This window comes from Cynoglossus semilaevis, chromosome 11, assembly GCF_000523025.1.
Source record: "Cynoglossus semilaevis isolate Cse_v1.0 chromosome 11, Cse_v1.0, whole genome shotgun sequence".
NCBI lineage: Eukaryota > Metazoa > Chordata > Actinopteri > Pleuronectiformes > Cynoglossidae > Cynoglossus > Cynoglossus semilaevis.
Genome location: NC_024317.1, coordinates 16399109 through 16415589, shown reverse-complemented (window position 1 = coordinate 16415589; position 16481 = coordinate 16399109). Strand labels below are relative to the sequence as shown.

The following is a 16481-nucleotide window of genomic DNA, read 5'->3' as shown; positions in this document are numbered from 1 at the left end:
TTTTTTCCCTTTTTTTATATTTTTTTTCCCCCCCCCCCCCCCCCCCAACTTTTCTAATGTGAAAATGTTCCTCAGCTTAAAAAAAAAGTTAGGAAACCTTGCTCTTAAATACTGTGGAACATTCAGGGAAAACCAGCACCTAAACTGTGCAGATTATTCAAAGGAGTACTTTACATCTCTTTTATTACCCTGTATAGCAGTAGAATCCCATTTGTCAGCTCCCCTTGTTCTGTTTGGCATAGTTAGCATAATGAATAAATTATTTAGTTGCAAAGAACTAATAGAGAAAGTTATTTCCAACAGGAGACCTGTTCGTGCTCTGCCTTTGATGCAGTGCACTGATAGACAGACTAGTGTCTTCTTGAAGAATAACGTGCATGTCTTTTCCTCACCCTCTGTCCCCCCACCCACGTCGAAGGCGAACTCTGGAGATTAGTTATTTCAATTAGCTTTCTTGGTGGAGTTTAAGCCGTGTTAATTCCCGTCACTTGCACAAATCCCAGTGAAAAAGCTCGCACTGCTGCATTATCACCAATCCCCAGTCGTCTCATTCTATGGCTATATTATGGGAGTTCTCCATAATGTAAATACCACAGTCCTAGTAGGGCATTATTTAAAACTCCTGCAGCAATTATCTTTACAAGGAGTGACCTCTCCTAATGACACATTTGTTCTGGCTGGCCTTTTTATTTCTACACAAGAAGCCTTGGTAACTGGTTGCTGCAGTGGATAAATCTATGGAGAAACTGTTGTTCGTGTTCATTAAAATGAGAATGTTTTAAAAACATAAGAAGTTATAACAAAACATTTTAGTAAAAGTAAGTCTCATTTCCATCAGTGTACAGTAAAACTGTTGTCTAGCCTCATACAGAGTCATCTGTTGATATTTGATAATAAAAATTTTCCAACAACTTCATGCACTGGAATGGTTGAAGCATACGTCAGTGGCAAAGCAATACATTTAAGAAGGGATAAAGATTGACCGACAAAGACAGGTTTAACAGCCTATTAATCATGAGGGCCTGACAACTGTAACAGTCAGAACCTATGAACTCTATAAAAACAAAAATTTTCATATACTCAAGACTGTCTACTTTGCATATTAAATCTGTGTTCTGGAGTGTGCACAAAAATATTATGATAAAAAGTAGCGGTCATTTTGTCAACAGACAGCTGGGCCAATAAATAACTCCTTAATGGAGTGTGTGATGTTACAGAAACATTTTACTACATTAGGTATTTTACAACGTCGCTGTCCAACTATCTGATTTTGTGTTCAACAATAAGGGAAAGATGCTACTTCAAAGAGTGAGAGAAACAACAAACTACTTTATGAACTCTTTTCTGCTGACATTTACCTTAGTAAAATACAAAATAAAATGATTGAGTGAAGAAATGTGGGCAGGTGCTTCTTTGTGATACAATGCATACACACAAGGTCAAATCATTCCTATTTGTACACTGAGAGGTCTTCACAGTTGTTTCTGTAAGTATGTAATAACGGTGTTGAGAATGATAGCAATTTGCTACAGCTGACAAGTGTTCAGATGTTTTTCACACACACAAAAAAAGAAAAAACTAAAAAATGAACAATAAAAGGACAGAGTTAGGTTGGCACTTGCACTTTTTTAAATCTAAAAATATCCACTTTCTGTGGGTGTCTACAGTGTAGAGTGAAAACAGGTTCTCATTTCACTTTTTTTCTCTTTAAAACCTCACACCTTCTGAGTTTTTCTTTACAGAATAGTTTCCCAGTTATTTATTAAAAACATGCTGAAGAAATGTAGAAATAACACAAGACTCTAAGGTGCACTGAATCTGTTGCATACTGTTAACATGTTATCCTGGGGGAACACAAACCCGAAACTTTCCTCACATTTATTGCATAGTGTCACTGATTATCCATCGTCCTATAGTATTCTATGCCAATACATTGTTGCAGGGGGAGTTGAGATCCCAACTGATATTTGGTAACAGTGGGATTCATCCAGGGCTGGTTACTGCAGGGCAACATACAGAAACAAACTAGCTCACACATATAGAAGTCTGCATGTTTTTTGGTTGGTCCAGAATGTCATAAGTTCACTTTGTGATGTGTTGATCAGGAAATTTAGTATTTTCATATTACACTGATTTTTATTACATAAATATACTGAGTATAAGTGTGTTTAAACAGATAAATATCTACAAAAATCACTTAAATTATACTGTGAGGTTTAGATCATTTTCACTAGCTCAACAGCAGACCCTAGTGGTTAGATTGATTAATATCCCAAATTAATCACTTCAAGTGGTGTGTACACCATATATACAATCTAATATACAATCCAATTTATAGCAGACTTACAATTTTGCCCCAAGGTTTAAAGATAATAAAAATCCAAGCCTTACAATGTAAGAATTGGAATGTTATAATTAAACATCAAACAAATCATTGATTCATTCAAAAGCAAACCTTGCAGCTTTTTAAGATTTGTTATTTTCAAATGTAACAACTTTCAATCAAAATGGGCTTGTGTAGGATTGAGGGATTTCACATTAGGTCAGTTTTCAATAAGAGAGAGCGAGAGAGAGATAGGGAGGGGGTCGGGGGCAATATCACTTTAAACCCAGAAAATCACAATGCAGTAAATTGCTTCTTGTACGTGTGAAGCCAAGCACAATCATTATGGCCTTGGGCAGAACAACACAATCTCCAGCTTATTTGGTCATTATTGAGCATACTTACTCGGAGGAAGAAAACAGTGGACAAAAGGGTAATGTTGCCAATATATTTGAAGTTTTCAATTAAGCCAACCTTAACTGCTGCAGAGTGACTGGCTGTGTGTCAGACAGGTTGAAGGACAAAGCTTCAGTAAGAGAATGAGAACAGCCGTATTACTCTGATCTTTACACTTGCCACTGCAGTTGAACTCTGGTTGTAACAGCGCCGTTTGTCTACGTTACAGTCACATGCCGTTAAATTTACCAGGAAATATGGCAGCAATAAAGTTTTGTAAACCAAAGGGATGCATCGACTAACTGCTGTTATTCAGTCAGAGACTCTAGGCTACTTAAGACCAACTACATGTAAGCTTGGTGATGCTGATATGTGATGATCAATTACATCACCTCTAATGTAAATTAATTATAAATGAATGTCTACCCTTTCTTTCAACACTATGTAATGTATAATATTAAATGTACAATATTAAAGAACAGAGTAAAATCGAAAAACGAAACGCAAATACAGACAAATGCAGTAAGTAATAAGTGCGCACACAACACATAGGTAAAGGATATTCACATTTAAAACGCATTTGGACGTGAGCAGATCAAATACAGTATGATCATGACTAATTTTAAACACGGCGTACTGCATTCTGAAAGCAGTGAGCACCCTCTTTTGGCGACAGTGGGGATTTCATCTCTGCTTCCTTGAGGGAATGGCTCGCAAGAGACTTACGGAGATTGGGTTGCCATAGCAACTGTAGATAGTGAAAGCGCCACCTCCTGAGTACGACCCTATACACTATACAGATATATTTAATTGCATAAAGCCTGTTCCTATTCTCTTGAGAGAAGACACAGTCACAGAGGATCGGATAAAACAGAAATCGGATTTGTTTTTGTAATGTTCTGTTAACATTTGTGGCCTGTTGGCTGTTACAAATTACTGCGTGATTAGTTTATATATATATATATATAGACATAAAGAAATATTTCTTAACGTGTGGGTTAATGCTGTAATTGGATGAAATATTGTCTTGATTATAAGGTAATTACATAAAACTAATAGCCTTTGACCCTAATAAGTGTAAGTAATGAGAAAATTACTACGTTTGAACATCAGTCTGCAATATATCTCACCTCATTACTTCTGTCAAAGCATGTTAAAGAACATATGTTAGCCTTTAATAATAATAAAAAAACAACAACAATTGGCAAAGCGCAGTTAAAGTTACTTCAATTAAAATGCATACACAGGTGCTTCAGCCTTTTCACTACTGCACTAATCCCTAGTTCATTTTAATTACCCACAGATAGAAAAAAATAGACAAACTTTCATCTTGTTCCTATGGGAATGGACCCATCATGGCTGAAAGGTAACCGTTTAATTGCACAGTAGCATTTTTCAATATTCATATTAAGGATTATTTTTAAATATAAACTGGTCTGTCATAGTGTAAATATTTTTATTAGTAAACTATAATCTAACAGTCAACCATCTGTATTGACCAAGAGTTAAATCCCCCATTTTCTTCTTATTGGTGATTAATGTTCACAAACATTATCTAACAATATTCAGTCAAAAAAGAACATTGTAATTTATTTTTTATTATATAAAATTAAAGTAATATACATTTCTTGTAAATAAATTATTGAAATTGGAAAGGTATGATTTACACTTAATAACAAAAGTATTTAAAACAAAATAATGAATTGTTTTGACTGAAAGTGGGGCATAAACGCATTATCATGTAGATGTATTTTTCCACCTAAAAAGCTCGAGTAAACTTTTCCTTGTTATTAATATACTACAAAAAACGACTATTTCAGTTCATTTTGTTGAATTGGATTTTAGAATCACGCTGGCGCTGTCCATTACCTGAGGTGCTGAAATTATGACCCAAGCCTGCGCAACAACAAATTTGTCAGCGCAAAAAAAAAAAAAATTTGTGAGGAAAAGTAAATGATTATATACTTTGATCTTTTCGCATCTGGTATAAGTATATGTATAAGTATGTTAGAGCAAAAAGTACAATTTTCTTTCACCGACTCACTGCAGCGTGGTGTTGCGTTTTCTCCCAAGCCGTTGTGCGTATTCTTCAACGCCTAGTAAGTACTTTTCTTACGTTCTCAAAGCCATTGAAGGTTAAACTACGTCGTGGGCGTAGCGACTTCTTGTAATGGCGACCGTGCCGTAGATGTGACTAGGTTTGTGAAAATGAAGCGAAGAAGAACTTATTTCTTTTAAGCAAAACGCCGAGGTTCCCCGCAGGTGAACTGAGTCTATAACCATAGTCTCTGTAAGTCGTTAACTTCGCAGTGCTTTTGAACGTTTGTTTTGCCGAAATGATGAAGATCAAATCAAACCAAACCCGGACGTACGACGGGGATGGCTACAAGAAGCGGGCGGCCTGTCTGTGCTTCAGGAGCGAAAGCGAAGAAGAGGTAAGGCCGCTGATGCTGTTGTCTGCTAGGCCAACCTTACACTAGCTTCCGCAGGTACTAGTCATTGAATAGATAATTTCGTGAACGCCCTGGTAAATGTTTACTGGCCGGGGACAATAACTAAACATTTCTGAGAGTCGTGTTACCCAACTGTAGTGTGAATAAAACATGTGTTTCCAGCCTTAGGTCAGTGTTATGTAAGGCTTACCAAAGTCTGTTAGCTTTTGTAGCAGCCGCGTCCTCACCCTTCTTAATATGGTCCAGACAGCTGCAAGCTAATGCTACCACTAGCATGCTTGGTAGATTTGTAGCAGCTGGGGAGCTCCCGGTCAGATACCACAGCCCACACACACCAGGCTGTGAATAACGAGACTTGTATAGTGGAGGCGACCATAGACGGAAATGTATACAAAGATTGGTTCTAAACAGTGGCAGGCTATGACATTTATTTTTAATGTTTGGATTTGATATTTTCCGCCTTAGTGCCCGTTAGTGTTAGCCTTAAAGCTACCGCTAACCAAACATTTAGGCTAGCTATTAGCTGAGTCGGCTTTCGGCATATATTAACCGCAAATTAGCACTATTGTTTCACACTCCTCCGTTTTTACGTTTTGCCTTGATAATAAAACAGGGTTGTAAAGAAAAAAAGTATTTATATTATGCACTATTCTATTGGCATATTTGTTTTCGGTCAGTTGCTGGTTGCTAATTCCGGTCAAAGCTTATAAATCTGATCAGCAAAGGATTATTTTTCACCTCTGGTCAACAACATGCTACAAAGATGCCATTGTGCGGAAACATTTCACTGGGGTGAACTTAAGAATTCAGAAAAAATGAATTTCCCATTCGGGTCAACGTACAGGGTGGATGATACACAACATGAGTTGGCTCGTTACAGGAAACGCATCATCACGACCAGAGCGTAGTGGTAAACGGTATTGGAGAGGTTAGATTGTTACGTCGTTTATCTATGTTTCTATATAAATCCCCAAGTTGTGTGGAATCTAATAAAGTTCGTTATATAAACGAAAGCTTAGAACTGTACAACCAACATTATTCACACTGAATCCATTTGCAGCTGCTGGGGTTGACACGGTTAGTAGTTGTCACGTGTGTCAGGTGGCTGTTTTCTCTCCCTGACCATAAAATCAATGCACGTTCTCGACCATCGTGCACATCCAACAGTGCATGTGTAATGTAATTTTCCACACCACCACAAATGCATACATAAAATAATGTAAACATATGCCTATGTTTTTTTTTGTTATTTAAACTAATTTGACAAAAGTAAATAAACTAAGAGTATTTTTGGACTAATGCTGTTTCCCTTCTGTGTTGACCCTGTATGCATCATACTATCATATTTATATGCATCATATTTACTCATTATAAGTATATGATGTTGCATGACATCATGACTGACCATCATTCTTCTAAAAACCCAATCATGTTAACTTTTTTTGCCACACACTGTACACTAAGAAGAACAGTGGTCATTGCTAACAGTGCAGAGGTTTTAAAATCATGGGTTATAATAACCTTAGATGTTGTTTATTGACAAACTGAGTGTCAACCAGTGGGTTGTGAGGGTGTTAATTATTTAGGGTACGGTAACAGGGAGACTTGCTGTGCCTCTGAAGCAGGGTTTCTCAGAAATTAAGTAGCACTGTTTCAGAAACCCTGCACTCCACCATAAATCTTTTCTGAGTTCCTTTTATTTTCCTGTGGCCTGCTAGTTCCGTCTCCAATATCCTTTTATCCAGTATTTATCCAGTATCTCTACTGTTCCCCTCGTCCAGACCATCACAGCCTTGCCTCTGCCTCTTAGTTGTACCTCATATCTGCACACTCCTGGTTATGGCCATCCTGTGCACTCCCGTTTGCAATCAAGATTTCAAGAAAAATAATGATCAAAAAAGATTCAAAATATAAGTACACAGTGGACCAACCAGTCTATAATGTGACAGTGATCAGTTGTCTTCATTTCAGGTGCTGCTGGTGAGCAGTAGTCGACATCCTGACAAGTGGATAGTCCCTGGAGGGGGGATGGAACCAGAGGAAGAGCCCAATGTTGCTGCAGCTCGTGAAGTCTGTGAAGAGGTTAGTAACTTTACATACCTGTGAAAGGATGAAGAGACTGTTAACCTGCAGACTATACTTAAGTGTGTTATAAAAACATGAAACGTGAAAGAAAGTTAACAGGCCATAATATTTTTGTTACAGAATGTATTGCTTTGTGCAGTGTGGAAATCTGTTATAGCATAGGATAGACTGCGTTACAGATGTATTAAATCACATCTGTATTGATCACAGTGCTTTAATGCCTTGCTCGGAAAGCTCATTTTGTCAGCATTGTTTGCATGGATAGGAGGAGGGCCGGCCTGGCAACGTGTCGGCTCTAGTACAGCATCACATTACAAAGCAATGTTTTGGTGTCAAATAAGGTTGCACCAAGGTTGATTTGACATCAATAAAACCTTTTAATTGAAAACACCACCATTTCCACTAGAGGTGGGTAAAAATATCAATGAACTGCAAATCTTTCCCCCAAATTCAGTATCGATTCAGTGATCTTTGAATTGATTGAAGTCGCTTATATTAAAGGACAGCACAGGTTAAGTGTATAAGAATGCCTCCTGTGGTTGGAGGGGGTCACCAAAAGAGTCACTCGCTGCAGTTAAATTCTGAATGTATCTAGTGTCGAGCCCAATACTGATACTAGTGTAGGCATGTCTGCCTCCCATGTTGGAGATTATTACTTCCTGTTTATGTTTTCTATTTTAGCTTGTAAAAGTTAACTTTCCTGTTAGAGCACATGTTGTTGGTTGTCAAGACATTTGATAGAAATGGTAACGCAGTTGTGAAGATACTTAATCTTGTCCAGCACTTGCCAATACCCTCTCTTCTCTTGGCTCTTGTACCAAGTACAAGCTGCCATGGCTCACCAACGGTGGCCACAAGAGCAAAAGCTACGCCAAACCGCTGTGTTGTTAACACGTGACATGAGACTAAAATTCAAATCTTTTTTAGATGCATAAATGTCGCCAAATACACCGCCGTGCACCATGTCCACAAGGCCTCTGAAGCAAAGTGTTGATGGTTTTATAGGTGGTTCGATGCTACGTGGTGTTTTGGAGGCTTTTCGAGCGATGACAGAAGAAGCCCATCATTCAGGAGATTCTGAAAGTTAGAATCCCTGATTCTTTACAACCAGAGCCAGGCATGTACACCTGGACTGATAATATTGTGACATCATTTGTAATATTGTACTGTCATCAGTGCAATACATCCTTTTCCATCCTTCAAAAGAGTAGTCATCAGTTACACAAAGTCTGGAGTGTCAGGACTTTTCCGTCTCATGATACACACAGGATGACTTTTGGCCTATTACTTAATCCCTGACACATCTTTGGAGTTTTCAGAAGTGGGCACTTGGTTTTCGTGTGATCTAATTGAAGGCCAGAGGAGTACATCACTGACTCTGTATAAAAGTGCATGGAGTCATCTTTATTTATAGACAGAAACTAGAACCAAAAGAAGCTGCAGAGGTGTCAGCAAGTGTTTCAGAATCAAAACTTTTATTCTTCCCTGGTGCTGAGAATTACCTAAGGTACTGTAAGGACCATTTTAACAGCAACAGGGGCAGTGTTAATGGTGACAAGTGGATAGTGTGGATGAAGCATTATGATAGAAAGTGTACAAATCCACTTCAGTTCGAACACAAATTTGTCCAACCTTTAAGCATGGCCTCTGTTTTTTTACCTCTCTGCAGGCTGGTGTGAAGGGAACCTTAGGTCGATTAGTCGGGGTATTTGAGGTGAGCTTGTGCTGCAGTTTTGCTCTCTAAATATAATTGACATACTGTTTGTGGATAAGAAGTGAAAACGTAAGAACTTATCCCCACAGAACCAGGAGAGGAAACACAGAACCTACGTCTACGTCCTTATCGTCACAGAGGTCCTGGAGGACTGGGAGGACTCAGTCAACATTGGTAAATTACTGGTTATTGGTAGTAGTGAGCATCATACAAACACAGTCACATGATACCAAAGTTTGAAGTGTCAGTCTTTTTTGTACTGTTTTGACACCAGCTTTGTTCTCCTTTTGATTCTCACTTCAGTACCGTAAACAGTTATTCCTGACAGCCAGTTTGATCTAGTCTTTGTCTTTTGACTAAATTGTGAAGTCTTAGTCCCAATTAGGTTAACAGCACTGTTGTTTATTTTAGTTAGAATTTTGGTCAGTGAAAAATCCTAATTATTTTAGTCGACTAAATGTAATATAAATGTACAATAAGGCTTGTATGGCATTAAGGGTCCACATTTAGTAAGAAAGAAAGTGAAATATATCCAGTCCAGGTGTCGTACCATCTTTTGTTTATTTTGCTAGCTTGATTGCTGTATTTCAGTGTCCTACATTAAGACATTGTCATTTAGCCCCTTAAATCATTGTGGTTTGATGAAAATTATTTGTTAACAACCTTTACAGGGCTGTAAATGAAAGAATTTTCATGATCTTTGATCTTTCTGTTCTTTTTTCCTTAAGTTTGATGTTTCTGTTCTGTCAACAGGGAGAAAAAGGGAATGGTTTAAAATAAACGATGCCATACAAGTGTTGCGGTGTCACAAGCCCGTGCAGGCCACCTACTTCGAGGCTCACCAGGAGAGTTGCCTGACCAGTAACGGAACACCTTTGGTGACCACGATAGGCGGGGAACTCTCCCCTACCTACAGCATCAATCAGAGTTCCATTTCGGGTATTAGATAACTATAACCGCATCTGTGGCACCTCCCATGGAGCTTTTGAGCATTGGCCACCATTTTTCTATTATTTTTCTTTTCTTTTTTTCTCTTCTATCTCAAAAACATGGTTTGCCTTGCCAACTCTTTTGTGCCAGAACTGTGGCACAGACTTGATGACGAGTGTCGGTCGACTAGTCTGAAACATTTTGTAAATGTCGTATTTTTTGACCCTTTTTTTTGTCCTTTCTTTTTACTGACAACCGCATGAAATGTCTCTTTACTACCTTCAACGTCTTTCCTTCAAGCACCCTTAGCGTGGTGTTCATTGAATGCAAGAAGTACTTTTTACTGTTGTAATGTAAAAGTGTAAACCTAGTACGTAAACTGAAGGCTTTGGTGGTCTTTTTCATCTGTCTACCCTTTTTTTTTTTTTTGTGAACAGATGTGCCCATTAGTGTAAGTTCCTCCCACACTGTAAGGAATCACGCCTGTACGTGAAGAATAAGAATTTTGGAATTTGCATGAGCAGCACTGTTATGTTGGTGTGATACTCGCTTGAGTTAACCATTGCTTTAAAGTTATTTCGATATTTGGATATGGTCTTTGTTTGCTCCTCAATGTACTTGTTGAAACTCATATCAGAGAGATACAGCCCCCCGCAGATGGATTTTCTATTTTTCGGCATCAAGTGTCTAGTCAAGCACTACCGGAATCATCTATACTGTACAGATATTTGAACGACTGTCAATATACGACGACAACAAATATGACTTTACCTCTCTTGAATTCCTTAAGTTGTACATTCTTAGAGAAAAAGAAACTCCTTTCATGACTGACTACAATCTTCCTCTGCACAGTGAGATGGAAGATATTTTCAAAATCTTGTAATTAAAAAAGAAAAAGCAGCACATATCACTTCAGTTTATCTCCTCACATTCAGTTCGGTAAGCATTTGCTTACATGTGTTCGTAGTACAGGTTACTTTAGTGGGCACTTCTCTTTGTGGTTGTATGTGTGTGTTTGTGTTTAACCTTCTCTCTAAGTATTTAATCTGCATCTCCTAAAACACAACACCTGCTTGACTTCCAGAGTAACTGAAGCTGTAATGTCTTGGGCAGGATGCAGTACAAGCCTTGTACAGTCTGAGACCTTGTTTTTAACATGTAAAATGCTCTTTTGTTCTTTTTGTTCTCTCAAAGTTTGGCAAAAAGTCTCTTCAGCCGAGCTGCGTTGCTCAGCCCCTATGGCAGGAGGCAGCCGGCTCAATACTGTGAAACTGGAGGCGCTGTAGATAGCACACGAGAGGTTTTTATTGTAAATTGTTTATTTCTGTATAGATCAAATGTCCGACAACAAACATCTTACACCTTGGTGAGTGCGACCCGTCAGAGCAGCTGGGAAAAGTGCTTTTGTTGATTTGGAACAGTTCAGACGTCTCTACCACATGCTTGAAAACAAAGGAATGTAGAGAAGTGGGCGTCGGCATTGACCTCACTTCCAATCCATTATTTTCAACGATACGTCATCCCCTTTAATTCCTTATTCAACCGAATATTTGAAACTGAAAACTTTTCTCACCCTTTCCCTTTGGCCATGCTATAAAAGGCAAGGTTCATTCTAACTATAAGATTAAAAAAAAAAAAACTTTCATCAGTTTCTATGCACTTAAGAGTTTTTGTACTTTATTTAAAAAAAGCCATTCAAAAACAAGGTTCTTTTACTTAACTTTACCAATTTTGTGACGGAAAGTCATTTTGAAGTTTACACTCAGCTCTTCATAGTTCCAGCTCATATTGGCCAACTTATATTTTCTTAAATCCAAATTCAATAATTCAGCACCATGAGAAATCTTTGGTGTTATAACACTAAAAACTAAAGTAAACTAGACCCAACTACCATTTTTCTCCCACTTTTTAATCCTCAGAGCTTTAAACTACACAAGTCTGTGTCAAAGGTTGGCAGTAACAGAAGTTTAAAGTCTGTTTTAAGTAATTTTTTAAAACTCTGGACTGGCTTTAGTGCTGCGTATCTGAGGTGTGACGGCCAAAGTCTTGCTTTACAATGTCTTACCTGGAACTTCCTGTAAGATTCTTAGTTACCAGCATCTAGTTTTCATCTAAATGTGCAATTGTATCAAGTGGGAAAGCTGAGGTTAAAGAAACTGTAATCCCTGGTGTCAAAATGCATGTGAGAAGCATTTTCATTAAGTCAAGGCCATTTGTTCTATAATCCATAAGATCACCATGAACTGTAGACTGTTGAAGACCAGCTAATTTCTTATATATATCTAATCACCTTAAAGTCAAACGTCACACTAAAGATTTGGTCAATAAGGTTGTGGATTTGTGTTTAACAAAATACAATATAAAAAATGTGTGACACTAAGTTCAGTGATAAATTGAAATTGTTAGCTATTAAATTCTCCAATATCAAAGAGTTACGGGTTTGGCCAATTTCTGGCTCCATCTAGTGGTAAAAGCAAAGAAATATATCAGTAAACAGCTTAAAAACGGAAGACTAAAACATCTACACCATCTTTATCTTTTCAATATAAACAGAATGTCCCAAACTGATAAAGACGTGCACTTGAAATCATCGACTCGGCCTGGAAATTATTCATAACTGTGTTCTGAGATTTGTCACTGGAATTATTTTTCCTCTTGTCATTTAGGACTGTTGAATAAAACCAGTGTGAGAAGACTGAAGATTGTAATATAAATGTGCCAACAAATAAACACCAGTATTTCACATTCACAACAGTGTATGTTTGTCTGTAAAAGTACTGTCAATTACTTAAATGGAAAATTACCAGTATTTTTAGTTACTGATCATATGAAACGCCAATATTGCTAAGTTCTTTCAGTTTTGGGTTTACCAACTGCATCATGTTAAGCACATTTTTAACAGGTTACTGATGCTGTATTTTACAGAGATAAATCTAAACTAAACTACTGTGGTGTAATCAATCAGAAGAACCCCAGATTTTTGAGTTGTGTTTTGATTTTTCTTTATTGTACATAAACAAAGTGAAATTTACTGAGGCGGCTGTCCTCTGCCACGGCCAAATCCACCCCTCTGCAGGAGGAGAAAAAGTGCATCATTACTCAGTTTAAAAAAAAAAAAAAAAAAAAAACACTGTAGCCTTGCTGATTAAATAACGTTTAACGTTTATGCAATGTAATTATGTCATCAGCTCAACCTTCAAACTGTTTTAATTCTACCCAACAAGGTCCTAAAAATGGTCACGTGGCCAAGTTCTCAGCCCCTGAACCATAGCTGTGCTTTTTTTTTTTACTGCATAATGACTATAAGTTCATAAGTGCAAATGTGTACAAATTCACTTTAGAAGGCAAACTAACAATCGGTTTGTGTATAAACTTCACAAGACATGCATGTATGAAAATATACTCACAAAATGGAACTCTGTAGCAGCTCCAGCACCAGCCTCTGCTTTCTTGTCAGCACCGGCTGTTGGAGAAATAAAGAAATCATTATGTATTAACTAATCTGACTTTAATAGTTGTAGTTAGAAATTCTTAAGAGTTATAACTGAACTAGTGTCACATCTACAAGTATCCGGACCAGCAAAATGAAAGTTACGAACAGCTCAGATTGTGCAAAAGTAAGAAAAAACAAAGCAAATAAAATGTTAAACAAAATAAAGATAAAATAAATATAATAAATACATATTAATTAAGAATAGAAATAAATGGTGAAAGAACCTGCACTCTTCCATTAGAGAACACATCTAAAATTTAACACTTAAGGAGACAGAAGACATTTTCTTATGATTCGACGTCTCATTCCATGCCCCTTGAAGCAGTGTGCAATCATTGTACATTGGAACAGCAATACAAAAGCAGGAGGAATAATCAGTAAAACGCAGGTGTACTTACGGGGTGCAGCAGATCGCCTGTATGCATCTCTGTCAGCCTCCCCACGATTCAGACGGGCCGGCCTCTCGCCTTCCATTCCTGTAGATCAGAGCAACAACCAATCAGAAAATGTGGGCAGCACTTACAGTTCATTCGTTTGGTTAAAACCCCTTTTTTCCTAATATCTCCACATTTTAGATACATAAGCTATAAGATACATAATGAAGTATGTCATTAACACTTCTTTCTGAAAAAGCACACAAATAAGCAAACATGGACATTCTATAAACATCATCAACTAAGTGCTTCAGAAATTAATTACATCCAGTCCTAATGTTAATTACAGTGACACCCAGAGTTGTCAAAGAGCTTTTGTCTTCCATGTTACTACTGACCGTAAGCAGTGATTCTGGGCCAGAACCAGTGGAGCATTGTTTTAACATAAGCAATGAGACCAGCGACAAGTACATGAAAGGGGCCTTTTACATTTACCATGTGTGTCATGTGACTACTTTTTATTGTAAGGCACTGAATGAGTCCATTTGATTCAACAAATCCCAGACATCTAATTTACTGAGCCATTCATAAACTATTGCTGCAAAGCAGTCTACATCTATCACAAAGGAAATAGTCTTAAAAACAACAGGTTCAAATTTACAACATTTATCAATACAACAGCACTTACCCTTGGGCCTGGGCCTTGCGGTCTCAGGGCGGGTCTGGCGGCGCAGAGTTGCAGGTACAATCTCAGGGGGAAGGTGGAGAAAGTCTCTCAGGTACTGGATGCCCTCATTGGTCAGGTACCAGTAAAAATGGCGCCAGGCAAATTGCTCCTTGACATACCCACAGGACTTCAAGGACTAAAGAGGATATATAACATGCTTAACAACAAAATTCATGACTGAAATACACATTTTCAATTCTCATTTTTACACCATATTGAATAATGATACCTGATCAAACTACATTATCTTCATATTGGAAGAATAGAAGGTTGGCAGTAGTTACACGATTAAATAAAGCATTGCAGCTTGAACTGTTTGCAAAACACTTTCAACATTCTCAATAACCATATACTGAACTTTTTTAAAAACCCTGTATCGATAAGGTACAGTATTTTTCAATCTTATTATAACGTTTACATATGCTTTTGTATTAGTTTTTTAACTTTGATCAAACAATACATCACATTTATAGGCTTCACAAGTTAGTCACAATTGTGTACTTAGTCACACTCAAAACTTATTTATATGAACAGTACACAGCAGTGTGATGCAACAAAATAGGGAGCAGTAGCTTGAGTAGGAAAAAGGAAATGTGAAATAACTCAATACCAATAGAATAATTATCTACCAAAACTTAGACACATTCCAAACGAAATTGCCTGTTATATGAATTGCCAAAACTGTTTTACGGGTTCATGCTAACATAGCATCTGTTAACATCATTTGGTTTCCCATCCCATGGTCATTTGTACAAACAGTGAAACATACGAGTACCAAAAAACTCGATATCGACATATATGCTAGACATGTGTGTGAATTTGTTAATAAATAACAGAATTAATCCTCTGTACATGCAAGGTTAAATAACGATATGTCGTTTTGATCACTTAATATCTAACCTGCATCGCTTTCATCACATGAAGGTTGGGCACATTCTTGTCCGCAAGCTCGGGGTGGTTGGGCAGGTGGACGTCTTTCTTGGCCACCATGACACCCTCCTTAAAGAGGAGCTCATAGATAGCAATGCGATTCTTCTTGGGCATCAGCATCTGTGTGAAATGACAAGCTCTGCGTTAGCTTCCACACGCAGCGACATGCTATCAGACTAGCTAAGCTAACTCTGTTGGATACGAAAACAGGGGCGAAGACGACACATAAGCTTGCTTTAAACAATCTATAGTTCTTTTATAAGTACAATTAACTGTATAATTATATTTTCACAAAACAAATAAAATACAACATGTACAAAATGCAGGCAGTATGCGTTAGTAGGAAAGGAAAAATGGCAGCCAATCATGAACATCAGACTGTTCAATCCCTAACACCAAAATCCAACGTTATACAACGCTTTTACACTAAAATAGATCCATAGACTACATTTAAATGCTATACATAACCAGATCTTAAACAATGTTGTTTCATAAATCAAGAGATGATGAAGATATATTTAGATTTCAAACACCGGTTCTATCGTTACCTTTCAACTTGATTAGGGACCGGAGCCGGAAGGAACGACTCTAGTTGGCCGGAAAAGTTTATCCACTCGCGGCGCGACTTTACAACACGTGTCGCCCTCTACTGGTGAGGAGGGAATAGCGGTTGTTGATTCAAGTTATTTATTTTCTGGTCAATGTCAGAAAATACTACGGAAGCGTATTGCTGCCACACTGAGAAACAAATTTTTGGCTCAGTATCACGTAATTACGTCAAACTTATCACGTTATTACGTGACAAGTTTGCTTTTTTTTCTCAGTGTGGCAGCAATACGCTTCCGTAAAATACTACTACTACTACATTTAAAAAAAGGTCGGTAAATGCAGAGGAAATATTAATGCATCTCCTTGCTGATAAGTCAGGATATCGCAAATATAAAAAAAGAAGAGTCAGACTGAATTTATGTATAGATTACTTTATTTACAAATATTCTGTGATGCCCCTAAATGCCGTTACATTATCGCCTAAACAAGAACAAGAGCCACGTGCAT

The 16481-nt window shown here is 37.6% G+C and overlaps 2 protein-coding genes and 1 pseudogene across 2 annotated transcripts; 1 reads left to right on the top strand and 2 right to left on the bottom strand.

The window, feature by feature from the left end:
- LOC107989204 (metabotropic glutamate receptor 4 pseudogene) overlaps positions 1–7137 on the bottom strand; it is a 40559-nt pseudogene extending 33422 nt beyond the window's left edge.
- Positions 4845–12971, top strand: nudt3b (nudix (nucleoside diphosphate linked moiety X)-type motif 3b). Its single transcript, XM_008320952.3, has 5 exons — positions 4845–5154; positions 7144–7254; positions 8927–8971; positions 9061–9145; positions 9725–12971. Exons 1-5 carry the CDS (start codon positions 5056–5058, stop codon positions 9919–9921), a joined length of 537 nt encoding a protein of 178 aa, XP_008319174.1. The 5' UTR covers positions 4845–5055; the 3' UTR covers positions 9922–12971.
- On the bottom strand, positions 12879–16130 carry rps10 (ribosomal protein S10). The gene is made up of 6 exons (XM_008320951.3): positions 15974–16130; positions 15396–15545; positions 14457–14631; positions 13793–13870; positions 13309–13364; positions 12879–12971 (listed from the first exon to the last, which is right to left on the bottom strand). Exons 2-6 carry the CDS (start codon positions 15543–15545, stop codon positions 12930–12932), a joined length of 501 nt encoding a protein of 166 aa, XP_008319173.1. The 5' UTR covers positions 15974–16130; the 3' UTR covers positions 12879–12929.
- Positions 16131–16481: the final 351 nt, after the last annotated feature.

What these genes read in the sequence shown, in the direction of transcription:
- rps10 (XM_008320951.3), bottom strand. Translation starts at nt 15,545, where the DNA reads ATGCTGATGCCCAAGAAGAATCGCATTGCTATCTATGAGCTCCTCTTT. An exon ending in CGCAAGGCCCAGGCCCAAGG is followed by an intron (nt 13,871 to 14,456) that starts GTAAGTGCTGTT and finishes TCTGATCTACAG; the next exon opens with GAATGGAAGGCGAGAGGCCG. An exon ending in CAGGCGATCTGCTGCACCCC is followed by an intron (nt 13,365 to 13,792) that starts GTAAGTACACCT and finishes TTTCTCCAACAG; the next exon opens with CCGGTGCTGACAAGAAAGCA.
- nudt3b (XM_008320952.3), top strand. Translation starts at nt 5,056, where the DNA reads ATGATGAAGATCAAATCAAACCAAACCCGGACGTACGACGGGGATGGC. An exon ending in GGAGCGAAAGCGAAGAAGAG is followed by an intron (nt 5,155 to 7,143) that starts GTAAGGCCGCTG and finishes TCTTCATTTCAG; the next exon opens with GTGCTGCTGGTGAGCAGTAG. An exon ending in GGAGGACTCAGTCAACATTG is followed by an intron (nt 9,146 to 9,724) that starts GTAAATTACTGG and finishes TTCTGTCAACAG; the next exon opens with GGAGAAAAAGGGAATGGTTT.